General features: G+C 45.8%; 1 protein-coding gene across 1 annotated transcript in view; it reads right to left on the bottom strand.

Moving 5' to 3' along the window:
* CHMP4B (charged multivesicular body protein 4B) overlaps positions 1-9,624 on the bottom strand; it is a 35,843-nt gene extending 26,219 nt beyond the window's left edge. Inside the window, exon 1 of the mRNA XM_050917480.1 lies at positions 9,269-9,624. Coding sequence (XP_050773437.1) covers positions 9,269-9,458 — 190 coding nt within the window. The 5' untranslated portion in view covers positions 9,459-9,624. The remainder of the gene's footprint in view (positions 1-9,268) is intronic.
* Between the last annotated feature and the right edge of the window lie 3,846 nt (positions 9,625-13,470).

Here is a 13,470-nt window from a genome sequence, read left to right as displayed (position 1 = left end):
AGCAGTGAACCACCAATTTCCATAGCAAGCACAGTAAGGTTGTTCCTGAAGGCTACAAATTATGATTATTCAGCTATTATTCATTCCTGACACATTTGGTGACTAACCCACCCAGGCCATTTTGCACTCCGAAGTGTAACATAATCACAAAGCTAAAATTTGTAAATTGAATCCCCTTTTCCACTACGGCTAGCTGCCTATAGGGCACTGGATGTGAATTTTTCACCACTGAGGGAAGCTTTCAGCATCAAAATTCAACTCTTGTTTACTCTAAAATGAAGTCAATCCTCTCATCCAGTCTGCCATTGGAACATCTCCAGATCAACTCTGGGATAGTTTTGTTTGAGAAATGAACAGACGAACATGAAAGTTCTTATGTACAAAGAAAAAAAACAGAGAAAGGAAGGGAACGTAATTACACAGAAACATTTGATTGCTGTGTTTTGAGGAAGTCTGTACACAAGAGTTAAAGCTAGCCTATGTCTCAAACACACCTCCAGCCTGGAGAATTTGTGTTTGGTGAGTGGGCCAACAGAAATTTTAATAATTTTACTACATTGGAAAAAATGAGAACAAACGTATTCATGCTGGATCTGTACCAACAATCAGCTAAGTGTAGCACTGTGACTCTGTACACCTCCAAAGCACTATACTAATATTAATTTATTAAACCTCCTCATATCCTTGTGAAGAAAAGTGAGCATTATCCTCATTATACAGATAAAGAAAATGGAGACAGAGGCAGATGTTAAGTGCCTTGACAGGTCATCAGCTATGTCAGTGATTACCGCTGAGTTTAGAAGTCAGGACTTCCTCGGTCCCAATTCACATCCTAAAAATGATTACCTGCTATAACGAAAATTTAAGCCACAGAACAGACTTCTGGTGTACATGCCTAAAAGGGGACTCAGGGTGAGGAAGGAAAAAATTTAGTAAATATCAGTATTAAAAGCATATTTATCAATACAAAAAAAATAAAATCAATAATTCTTATTAATGCATCAGATATGGTTGAATATAATTCTATCAAAATGTTTACATTTTAGCATTCTCTAATTCATACCAGTCACAGCACTAATTATCCATATGATCACATCCTTTCTCAAACAGCTGGTTCAATTCCTATAAATACATTTAAGTTGCTTTATTTTTGATGAATGATGTCAAATAACTTAAATAAAACCATGCACATTGCTTGGCTAACATATTGCTTTTACATGTGTACAAAACAGAATTCCATATAGATCTACAAATCCATTTAAACAAAAAAAAAATCAACATGCACAAGAGTGCGCCTGCCAAAGTGGGTATTCACCCACAAAAGCTCATGCTCCAATACGTCTGTTAATCTATAAGGTGCCACAGGACCCTCTGTCGCTTTTTACAGATCCAGACTAACACGGCTATCCCTCTGATACAAGTTCAAGAGTGAAGTTCACACACGGCTTAAGCCTGGCAAGGTGCTGAACACCCTCAGCTTCTGACTCCAACCAGAACTGGAGGTGTTTGGCACCTCATAGGACAGGGGTTCTCAGTTCGCAACATGAAAAGTTGGTTTTCTGTGGATTTTTACCCACTAACTGGCTGAGAGCTCAGGTTGTCAGTACTGGGGTGAGGGAAGGGCCCAGCTGTAAGCCCGGCACCAGGCTAACAGGCAACAGTCAATGTAAGCAACCCAGTGTCTATATCAGGGTAGCCAATAGGCAGACTGCGGTCTGAAACCAGACTGCCAGATGCTTTTCAGTGGACCATTGGGGCAGAGGGGATGCGTGGATGGGACATCCATGGGTCACATGCTCCCCCAACCCCCATTTCTCCAGACACCTCTGAAGGGGGAAGTGAGGAGGGACCTCCGCCTGGCCTGGCGGCAGTGCTCTCCTGTCACGAGGAGGGAGCAGGGCCGCTAGTTGAATTCCTCCTCCAACCCTCTCAAGAGGCTGCTTCACCTCCCTTGCTACTGGAGTCCCAGCACTGCTGCCTGCTTTGCAGACCATCCACTGAGTGAGGTGAGTCAGGGATGGAAGCAGAGGTAATGCATGAGACTCCAGCAGCAGCGAAGTGGGTGGGGGAGGAGGAGCTCAGCCAGCCACCCTGCTGCTTCCTCCCTTCTCAGGCTGCGCTGCCAGAAGGAGTTCTGTCTTCTTGCTTCTGGTTGTCCCAAGAAATGGGACATGCCCCCACCGCTAGCCACAGCTACATGTTGCCTCTGTGAACAGGCTGAAGCTGAGCTAGAGCCATGCAGAGCTTTGTCTGTGATCCAAGCAGTCCCCATCCCGTGCTCCCCACCCCTGAAGCCCACCCAACCTCCCACCTCGGCCTCATGCCCCCCGCCCCCAAATGGTCCCCAGAGCCCCCCACCCTGGCCTCATATCCTTCCTATCCCCCGTCCTTTGGGTCCAGTTCCCAGAGTCCTCTCCAGTGCCCATCCCCTGCCCCAACCAGCCTCCTTCCCACCCCAGTCCACCTCCAGGCACCTGCTTCTGCCACATCCCAGCCTCCCCCGCATCTCCCCAGCCTGCTATCTGAAGTCTCCCTGGTCCCTCCTTCCTTCCCCTCTGCTATACCAGCCCTGAAAGGGGCATCTCACCGCTAGCTGGATCATAGTCCAACAGTTTCACTGCCTGACTCCAAGCTCAAAAGTACTCTCACACATTCACACCATTTTGCTGCCTAGATCCCAGCCCATACTCATTCCTTTCCCCCCCGCCTCATCTCTGCTACTTGGCTCAATAGGGGGCATGGAGGAACATTTGGAAGGGGTGAGCAGCAACGCCAGCCAGCCTTGTGTCCTGTTTTCAGTTTAAGGAAATAAGGTCACCTAACAACCCGGGGCAGGATGGGCAAGGAGTTGGCAGACAATCCGGGAGTTTGGGGGGAAATCAGCGGGTAAGGGGAGGGGAGCTGGGTGGGGTTTGAACCTTGACAAAAAATAATTGACTACCTCTGGTCTACAGACATTGTGTCACCCTAACTACACTGACCTAAATGCTACACCTCTCACAGAGGTGGAGTTATTAACGTAATGTAGTGGGCAACTTACATTGGCAGGAGTACCATTGTAGAGCCGACACTTACAGAGTTAGATCGACATAAGCTACCTTACATCGACCTACCTCTGTAGTGTAGATTGGATCTAGGATTTAAGACTAAAAAAATGATAAGGGCAGAGACTAGTCACTCAGTGTATTATTTTTATTATTTCATATGTGTACCATAAAAACAAATAGCAATATAACAGGAAGACTAGTAATTGGAGCGTGGAGCCCTAGAAAGCTTGTTCTGCTTAACTCCTGCTCCATGATCATTGCTGAACCTAGCCCCAATGTCGTATACCTGAATTTGTGTTCCTGAAATGGAGTGTGTTTTGAAGTGTCAAAAATACCTTGAATTTAGGATTAGAACATTTCAAGTTTATCAAGGAACAGCACAAACAGAAAGTACAATATATTTGCTATGGATTCCCTCCCACAATCCTACTGTCTCACCCAGCTGTACAAAGAAAAAAGCTTACTCTCTCCCTTCTTTCAGTTCAGGTCAAGGTTGAACCACACTGATGGGGCATCTAAGGGACCATTCAAGGTGAAGTGGTGCAGTCATTAGGGGGAAAGAAGAGGGGAGGGTATTAGTGGACTACAGATTGTTGTAATAAGTCATAAATCCAGGGTCTTTATTCTGTACCCACTCTGTGGAAAGAGAATTTCAGTTTCCAGGGCTGAAAAACTGACACTGGATTCAGTTAGAAGAAAAAAGAATCCCTGCCTTGACTAGAGGAGAAAAGGCTAGTTTACAGAAATTCATAGTGGGAAATGCATCATGTGTATTAGGGTCTATAGAAAAGCCATTAAATCCCACAGCCTCACAGGATCCTACATATATTTGCCATCATCATCTCTGGATTCAACACACTCACCCTGACTTAATGCCCATAAACATCTGAATAACCAAAAGGTTAATCATGTAAGAGAAAGAGGTAAGAACTGATGACAGATGGGAATAAGTTATACCAATTTCTCCTGGATCCAAGAAACACAAAAGAACCTCAGAGTTATAAACTGACCAGTCAACCACACACCTCATTTGGAACCGGAAGTACACATTCAGGCAGCAACAGAGACAAAAAAGGGAGGCAGGCAAATACAGCACAGTATTGTGGTAAACATAAACCACTAAAATAATAAAGGGAAAGCAGCATTTTTCTTCTGCGTAGTAAAGTTTCAAAGCTGTATTAAATCAGTTTTCAGTTGAAAACTTTTGAAAGAACCACCATAATGTTTTATTTAGAGTTACGAACAACCTCCATTCCCAAGATGTTCGTAACTAAGGTTCTACTGTACTGCTCAACAAAAGAGTAAATATCTCTGTGCTCCAAAACGTGAGAAGGGAGGGACAGGCAGAAGTGCCAGACTTTACTAGCCATATTGTAACCATATTGTAACCTCTGGGGATTCATGGAACCTTCATATTCTGAGACAGGACTTCAGGTTTGGGCTGCTGCTAGAAAAGATCAAGTACAAGTGTGTTCTGGAAGCTTTGTATCCATAGCATTCAAATATGGATTAACTAGACTAGGTGTCCCCAGGCTAAAAGTGAAACTTCCTACCTGTTTGATTTAATAAATATTTCCGAACAAACATTTTCATATGTTGCTGCAATAAAGTGAACACTTAAATGGTTACCTGTCTCACAACATTGTGTCTACAAAGCTTTAGCAAAACAATCCACAACAGCAGTTTGTCAGTATCCTATATTACATGTACTATGTAGCAGTAAAGCCACAGAGCAAAGCAGAACCCTTTTCTAAGGACAATGTTAAGATAGCTAGCTGCTTAGTCTAATTTCAAAATTTGACCAATGACCATTCAAGGTGAAGTGGTCCGTTACCCCCACAACACACCTTTAAAGATCCATGGGTCCTACACATCCCTATCACAACATGTGGTGTACCTCATCCAGTGCAATAAACGCCCCAACAAAAATTAGGAGGGTGAAACCAGAGTATCGCATGTTTTCGAATAAACTCGCACAAAAAAATGACAAAACAAAACACCCTGCCACCCACAAGGGAACACTTCACAAAATGACCACTCCATATCTGACTCTCAGTCCTCATCCTCAAGGGAAATCTGAACACCACCTTCAAAAGATGAGCCTGGGAGCTTAAATTCACAACTTTGCTAGACACTGAAAATCATGGTATTAATAAAGATACTGGATTTATGATTTCTTATAACCCCCCTTTTTTGTCCTAGGACTGCAGCAGGATTAATGGGCCACTTCATCTTGAATGGTCCCTTAAAATATGAGTTTACTTATGCTCAACAATGTCCACCTTGTATCTAGCTGTGACGGAGTACATTTCCCAAACTTGAAGAAAAGCTCTGTGTAGCTCAGAAGCTTGACTCTTTTACCAACAGAAGTTGGACCAATAAAAGATGTTACCCGACTCATCTTATCTCACTAAGACAAATTTTAGATATATATTCCTCGTGGCACTTTAAACTGTCAATAAAAGCACTTAAGCTAGAAACTGACTATATTATATACTGTTACATCTGTACATTTATAGCTCTCCAGGAACACGGAATCCCACTTAGCTAACAGCAACCTATAGCCACCTAAATGCAAAGCAGCATTGCACTGTATGCGATCTCCCGTTACAATTTAATGATAATCCAAAAGAAGGAACAGATCAGGGTGGATAAAAATCAATGATTTAAAAAAAAATCCTACTTTTCATTTAAATTGCATTTTTTTTTATAAAATAGTTTTTTCCTCAAAAAGTATCTAAAGATAGTTTTAACTAAGATACATTATAGCTCAAAGCTATCTCATCATGGAATAGGGATTATAAATTCTAATTCTATAGTATGAGACAATATATTCATGTAACATTTAAGAAAATTTTTGTAAATGAATTCCAATAGTTCATGGATTAGGCCCTTAATCTTATGGGGTTCCAGGGGCTACTCTTTCTATCTACCCAATGGGACTCAGTGCTTAGTCACTATCAGAGATGCTTAGTTCTGCAGTTCTCAAATGAGGATGTGTGTCTCCAGAGATAACATGCTTGTTAACAGCAAAAATGTTTTAAATACATAAATAAATAAATCAATAATATATAGAGGTGAGAAATAACAGACCTCAACCCTATCGTCCCTCTGCAAATTTGTGCACACAGAGTCAACCCCTTACCTCTCTCTAAAAGTGCAAAGTTTCAAAAGCTTCAATGAATAGAAAGTTGTTGGGGGAGGACTGGATCTAGACAAGGAGAAGATGTCTGAAGATAAACGTGAGACGGGAGGGACAGGCAGCAGAAACAAAAGTGAAGTTGTTTGGGCAGCATATTCCAGAAGTCTTGAGGTCTTTTTGAGTGTAGCCTTCATTGATTTGAGTTTTACCATATCGTTCTCTCACTAGAAGGGAAAACCTATAATGGCAGCAGGCCATAAAAAAGACCCAGTTTGGGAATAAGAACCATTCAAGAAATATATGTTTGCTGATGATGTTTTAAAGGAAGTCACACCAATGAACTGGTGGAAGTCACTTAAGCATTTGGATTCAGAGACTGTTGAAGTGATCATCTCACTTTTAACAGCAGTAGCTTCTTCTGCTGGTGTAGAAAATCCAAAGAGAAAATATTCTAATTCATTCCAAACTGAGAAATCGTTTGGGACCTGAAAAAGAAGGAAAGCCTGTTTTTCTTTTCCAGATTATGAACAAACAGGAAAATGAAGGTGAAGATGACTGAATTACCTGCAGAAGCCAATATTTAAATTTCTCATATTGACCAGGCTGACAGACTATTTAATTTTTGGGTTTCTTCTTAAATATTTCATTTAACTATTTTTGTTAAAAACAATTTTAACAAAAACAAACCTGATTTTAAAAAAGTCAATGTTTAATTAAATTCAAAAATTTATATGCTTGTTTTCTTAAATTATGTGTTTGCTGTTGAAGAAAAAAATCCAGAATACATAAGGTTGTTGTTTAAGTTAAATAAAACAGTTTAAATGTCTGTCTGGTGATGTTCTCCTTCTAATACAGCATGGCAAGAAAATCTTCCAAATATTAATGATTAACCTGTTGAATTAGAGATAGTTCAAAAATATCCACTTCAATTACCTTTGGTAACTGAAATAACCAAATAATCATTCATTTTCTGATATAGGTGTAAAACTAATCTGAAAAGCTTTCAAAATAAATCATTTTAAAAATGTATCATGTGTACCTTCTAAAAATGAAACCTACATCGATCTCTGAGTTGTGAAGAATATGTATTAAAGTTATAACAACCAACAAGAATGCACTTTTATGTAGAAATCCATGATTAAATGGAGTCTTCCTAACAAGTGATTTAAATCCTGATCTATACCAATTTGATTTAAATCAAATCCACCCTGGTACAGATATCTACAAATTCTTTGATTTAAATCTGTTATTTTTTTAAGTCTGCTCTAAACGAGCAGGGACCTTTATACTAGGTAGCTTTTGTACTTTTCTGGTTACTTGAAGTTAAGTTTCCCAGCTGTAAGACACTGCCAGTAATACACCCAAGCTCAAACTCTGCATTATCTTTCTGGCATTCCAATAGGCTATCTTCTATACGGAAACAGAAGTCAGCATTATACGAGCCACGTTCACTCATCATGACATAATCATCATGTGATAAAGTGTATACTTTAGAACAACTTCCTAACGTAAAAACCTGCCCTTCCCTAATTGCCATTCTAGATGAAAATTTGTTAATATATAGTTTATGTTTTACACTTTCAGATTCCGGATCAGGCACAACCATGGCAGCCCCACTTACTTCCCCCTCTCATAGACTTTATAAGCTCCTAGTTACCCAGTTATTAAAACAAAGTAATCAATAAATACTCAAGGACAAACATAGTGCCTTCTATCACAGGATCTCAAATCACAAGTGTTAATTAAGTTTCACAATGTTCTTATTAGGTTTTATCCCCATTTTCCAGACAGGAAACCAAAGCAAAAAGAGGGGAAGTTACCTGCCCAGGATCACACAACAAGATACAATCAGAATCAGGACTAGAATCTAGACCTGACAACCAATCCCACAGTGGAACCATGAGATCATGCTACTGCCAATGGATTTTTACACCTACCCTATCAAAAAGGAATGCTTACATTTTCAAATGGACCAGTTTTAGGCGATCAGCAGCAAGTCCTACCGCAGTGAAGTGGACGACAATTTTGTCTCATCCACTCAAGTGGATAATGTTTGCAGAATCAAGTGCAGGGAGACCCACGGTCAGCAACAGGTCCACTGTCAGAGTATAAGCCTAAATATTTCCCTAATGTTCATGCACATACAGAATGCTAGTCAAAATTTACTAAATGCTGATGGTGTTTGGTGCTGTACAGAAAGACATTTAGAGTTTCTCCTGTAAAGAATGTATAACTAACTTACTTCTTCATACAGTGTATACAGAATGGGTCCAGTGAACCAAGGTTAGAACTGGTATGTTTTGTTCTGTCTCCAGGCACTGATAGCAGGGAAGTCAACCAACATAAATGGAACTTAAACTGAAGCTTTATAAAACAAAGGCCTGGGAAAGTAACCCCTACAAGTCACCATTTGATAGGCTCTCTTCAGTGTATCTAAAAAGAAATGACCCTGCAGTTCACCTCACAAGACAGCCAATGCCAATAGCTTATGGAACTTAATCCTATAACCCACAAACAAGCTAGACTGTTCAAGGGATCAATATTCAAATTAGGACTAGATATCAGTAGGACAGACATAAAGCTACTTTGGTGGCCACCTTCCCTCCCCGCGCAGATCAGAAAACAGTCCCACCTGTGCCAAGAGCTGTGTGGGCTCAGAGAGCAGAGGGCTGAGCCTTGGCCAGTAGGAAGTGATATTATAGGCAGCTTCTCATGCCGTGCTCAGGGACCCCAAGGTACCCCCAGCCCAGCCCATCCTGCTCCAAGGCTCGGCCACGCGGGCCCTCCAGCCTGGGTGCTGAAGGAGAGCACAGCCACGGGTCGGGGCTGAAGGCCCAGAGCAGGGATCGCCAGAGACAGCCCAGCCGGCACGGACCGGTGGCTCCACCCCACTGCGCTGCGGGCCGCCATCAGTCCCCGCGGGGCGCCCCCCCACAGCCCGGTCCGGCCCCGCGGGTTCCACCCCCAGCCCGGTCCGGCCCCGCGGGTTCCCCCCCCCCCAACCCGGTCCGGCCCCGCGGGTCCGTCCCCCTCCAGCCTGGCCCGGCCCCGCGGGTCCCCCCTCAGCCCGGCCCCTCACCCCGCTTGTTCTTGGTGCCGTGTTTGCGGGCCGCCAGCAGCTCCTGCTCGATCTTTTTCTCCAGGAACTCCTGCTTCTTGCTGAGCATCTCCTCGGTGTCGCGGAGCCGCTGGATGGCCTCCTGCGGGGTCGGGCCCTTCCCGGCGCCCTTGCCGCCCGTCCCGAACAGCTTCCCCAGCATTCCCGACATGGCTGGGCCGCGCCGCAGCGAGCAGGAGGAGAGAGCGGAACAGACCCGGCGGGACAAGGAGACGGACACCGGAGAGACCCTCGGCCGAGACCTCGCAACAGCCGCTGCCCGCCCGGCGCCCTGCGGAACACAGTGGCCCCCGCACCTCAGCCTCGGCTGCGCCCGCCTGACTCACCGCCCAGCCCGCAGCCGTCACTCCGCACCACGGCAACGGCGGCACCCCGCCCACGCCACGTCTCCCAGCCCCCACCGCGTCACCCCGCCCCCGGGCCCGGGAGCGAACCGAGCAGGGGATGCTGGGAGCTGTAGTCCCCAGCTCCGCTCTGGCCGTCAGGACAGCGTTGCATGCTGGGAGCTGTAGTCCCCACTTTTGCTCTCGCTTTGGGGCAGCAATGCATGCTGGGAGTTGTAATCCCACCTCGGCTCTCGCACTGAGGCAGCAGTGCATGCTGGGAGCTGTAGTCTCAGACTCTCATTTTACCCCGAGGGAGCTGAAGTTCACATTGACCCCCCTCACCCACCATGACATCATCATCATGTGATGAACCCACCGTAGTAAACTTGGTGATGTAAGAGGCAAAGCCATAGGGACCGCACCGAGCCTGCCGGCCCTCCCCTCTACCCCAGCTTGCAGGGTGCGGTCCGCAGGCGGAACCGGCCAACGGGGCCTGGTACCTCCAGCCTCGGTCCCTGGGTTGGGTCGGGGCGCTGACTCCATGACAACCAGAGCCCGCTCGGACACCCGCGGCCGGTTAACACGTGTTACAGCGCGGACCAGCTCCCTGGCAGAGCTGCTGGGGGCTCCCGGCCCAGATCCTGGCTACGCTGTAACTGCGGGGTGGGAGTCTCCTCTCCAAACCAGTAACTGCCCATCTCTAACATTTCTTCTGACCTCCGCCTGCCACTCCCATTCTTTGGTGCACGCCACAGACTCCTGGCACCTATAGTTATACAAACCGTAAATCAGAATAGCACTAAACTTCGTGGGTTTAATGACACTTTGAATAAGAGCGGGCCAGCAGCCGGGATGCCAGCTGGCAGGAGCTGGCAGATGGAACCCCAAACCAGCCCCACTCAGCCCGCTGCCAGTCTGGGGTCCTGGCCACCAGCCACGCTCAGCCCGCTGCCAGTCTGGGGTCCCGGCCACCGGCCGCACTCAGCCCACTGCCGGTCTGGGGTCCTGGTCACCGGCCCGCTCAGCCCGCTGCTGGTCTGGGGTCCTGGCCACCGGCCACACTCAGCCCGCTGCCGGTCTGGGGTCCTGGCCACCGGCCCGCTCAGCCCGCTGCCGGTCTGGGGTCCTGGCCACCGGCCCGCTCAGCCCGCTGCCGGTCTGGGGTCCCGGCCACCGGCCGCACTCAGCCCACTGCCGGTCTGGGGTCCTGGCCACCGGCCCGCTCAGCCCGCTGCTGGTCTGGGGTCCCGGCCACCGGCCGCGCTCAGCCCACTGCGGGTCTGGGGTCCTGGCCACCAGCCCCACTCAGCCCGCTGCCGGTCTGGGGTCCTGGCCACTGGCCCAGTCAGCTCGCTGCCAGTCTGGGGTCCCAGCCACCAGCCCCGCTCAGTCCACTGCTGGCTGAGTGAATGGAAACCCAGGCTCAGCGGCGGCTGGGACCCACAGCTTGCCATTAAAAAATTCGGCTCGTGTGCCACCTTTGTAGGTTGAGGACCCCTGTTCTAGTGTATAATGTACTTTAAGGTAATTTTCACTATACGCAATTTTCTTCTTATGTGTTGACCTTAGAATCTAACCCACACATAAGATGTGACTCCACTATTCATTTTTGAAAGTTTATAATAAGCAATGCTGGAGGGGATGAGAGAAGGGGGGGCAGGGCTGGCTCCAGCTTTTTTGTCACTCCAAGTGGCGAAGGAAAAAAACAAACCCATTGAGCTATCGCTGAAGAGGAAGAAAGGAAGTGAAGGACTCGCCGCTGAAGACCCGGATGTGCTGCGCCTTTTTATTGGCCGCCCCAGGCACCTGCTTCCTTTGCTGATGCCTGGAGGGATGGGAGGGGGTGCAAGGTGGAAGTTTCACCTAGGGCACAAACTATCCTTGTACCAGCCCTGGGTTGGAGCAAAACAAGCAGAGCATTATGTTTAGACAACCCATGCTGGCCTGTTTCATAGTAACCAATCCACAAGAATTAGGAAAGGATAGACTTGAACTTGCAACACTATTATGACACAGACTTATCCCTAAAGAGGCCTGGAGCCTATCCCTGCAGAACAGAAAAGACTGAATGGTAGGAGAGAGAGGTAAATCACACCACCTCTGAGAGTTCACCCCTAGTTATTAATTCATCCTTCAGGTGGGGAGGGAGCAGGCAATTAATTCTTTAAAAAGAGGCTCCTGCTTTCATTCTAATATAGTCATAGTAATAGCAAACATACAAGAGTTAGACCACCTTCAACTGTGATGTTGGCTGTCCTGAGAATTGGGGCCAAGTCAATAATACCATGAGAAACTTCCCAGAAAAATGCAGGTGCTACAGAAAGTGGTCCTGAGAGATGATCTTTGTGAATCACTATGGAATTAATGTCCAAAGATGGTGCTAGGGTGTGTTGGTGGTGTAGGAGGGGACCATCCTTCAGTTGTGACATAACACTGATGCCCTGAGTAGGTATAATCATTACAGTGCCCTGGCACTTTTCCTGGAGGGGCACTAGCACCAGTTGTGTGTTCTAATTTCAATTTTGGGGTCCTTCAACTCCCCTGAAACATTCATTGTATATACTTTTTAGTGCCTTACCTAAATTATACTATACTGCTTAAAAGTGGCCATGTTGCACACTAGAGGCAGCTGCATTTCAATGACGGATGACACAATTCTTGTGTAGAATTAACATTGCACATTGTATAGTGTGGGACAAAAGGCACATTATAAATAAGTTAGAATGTGCCTGGTGCTTACAATACAGACATTAAACAGATCCTCATGTTACGCCTGCGAGGTAAGTATTAGCCCCATTTTGCAGATGGGAAGTTGACAAAATGGTTCATACTCATCCCTGCTAACTCTAGGGAAGTGTGAAAGCTCAGTTTAAGTAACTTGAGCAAGGTCATACACCATATAAAAGGGAACTGGAACTGAGATCAGTGTGTAGCATGTTGACCAATACTATATGTTTTCTTGTACTTCCCCTTCATTCTGCGCGTAGCCATCTGTTATCTCCTGTCTTATACTTAGATTGTAAACTCCTGGAGACAGAGACCAGCTTGTTCAGTTTGTACAGCGCCTAGCAAAATGGGATTCTGACCATGACTAGGGCTTTAAAATGCTATAATACACTGCACTGTGCCCACTTCACTGCTCCTCTGCATATATGCAGAAAATTATTAAAACTAAAGACAATTAAAGCTCACGTTTTAAAAGACTTTTTTTCTAAAGTAAACCGTGGTCTCTTTCTACATCTGAGTTTAAATTTCAGGCAGCAGAGCTGCAGGCTCATGAGAATGTCTTTAAAAAAATTACAAATCAATCATCTTTCTATCCCTGTACACCAGAAGGAAATAGGATTCACCTATATCTACCTATTTCTTGAGGGAGTCTCAACAGGACATTACAGCAGCTTGTGGAACCAGCTGTCACAGTCTAGATTGCTACTGTGCAGCCTGAGAGATGGCACAGCCTACTGCTCTGACATGCAGTCACTCATTGGCTCTCCTGAGATGTAACCGGATTTCGCAGCCTCCACTAGCCATGCAAGATATTCACATGCTCGGAGCTTCCGAGACAGATGCTGCACCAATAAATACAGCTCGTTTTCTCTCTTGTTCCAAGACCTCTATAAACCCCTTTCTCTAGTTCAGCATTTAGATTTTCCCTCTAGAAGAGCAAGCATGCTGGCCAAGCTGGGTGGAGAGCTGGTACTTGGAAGTCAGTGCTACTTTTTGGATGTAAAGGTAATAAAATAAGGCAGCTTTCCAAAACACAGACAAGTGAAAAACTATGAAGAATCCCTCAGCCTCTGACTTTTCAAAGTCATGTCACTTGAAGCCCTGTTTGTA

This window comes from Gopherus flavomarginatus, chromosome 11, assembly GCF_025201925.1.
Source record: "Gopherus flavomarginatus isolate rGopFla2 chromosome 11, rGopFla2.mat.asm, whole genome shotgun sequence".
Lineage (NCBI taxonomy): Eukaryota > Metazoa > Chordata > Testudines > Testudinidae > Gopherus > Gopherus flavomarginatus.
The sequence above is the reverse complement of the archived record's forward strand: the minus strand, read 5'-3'. Positions and strand labels throughout refer to the sequence as shown.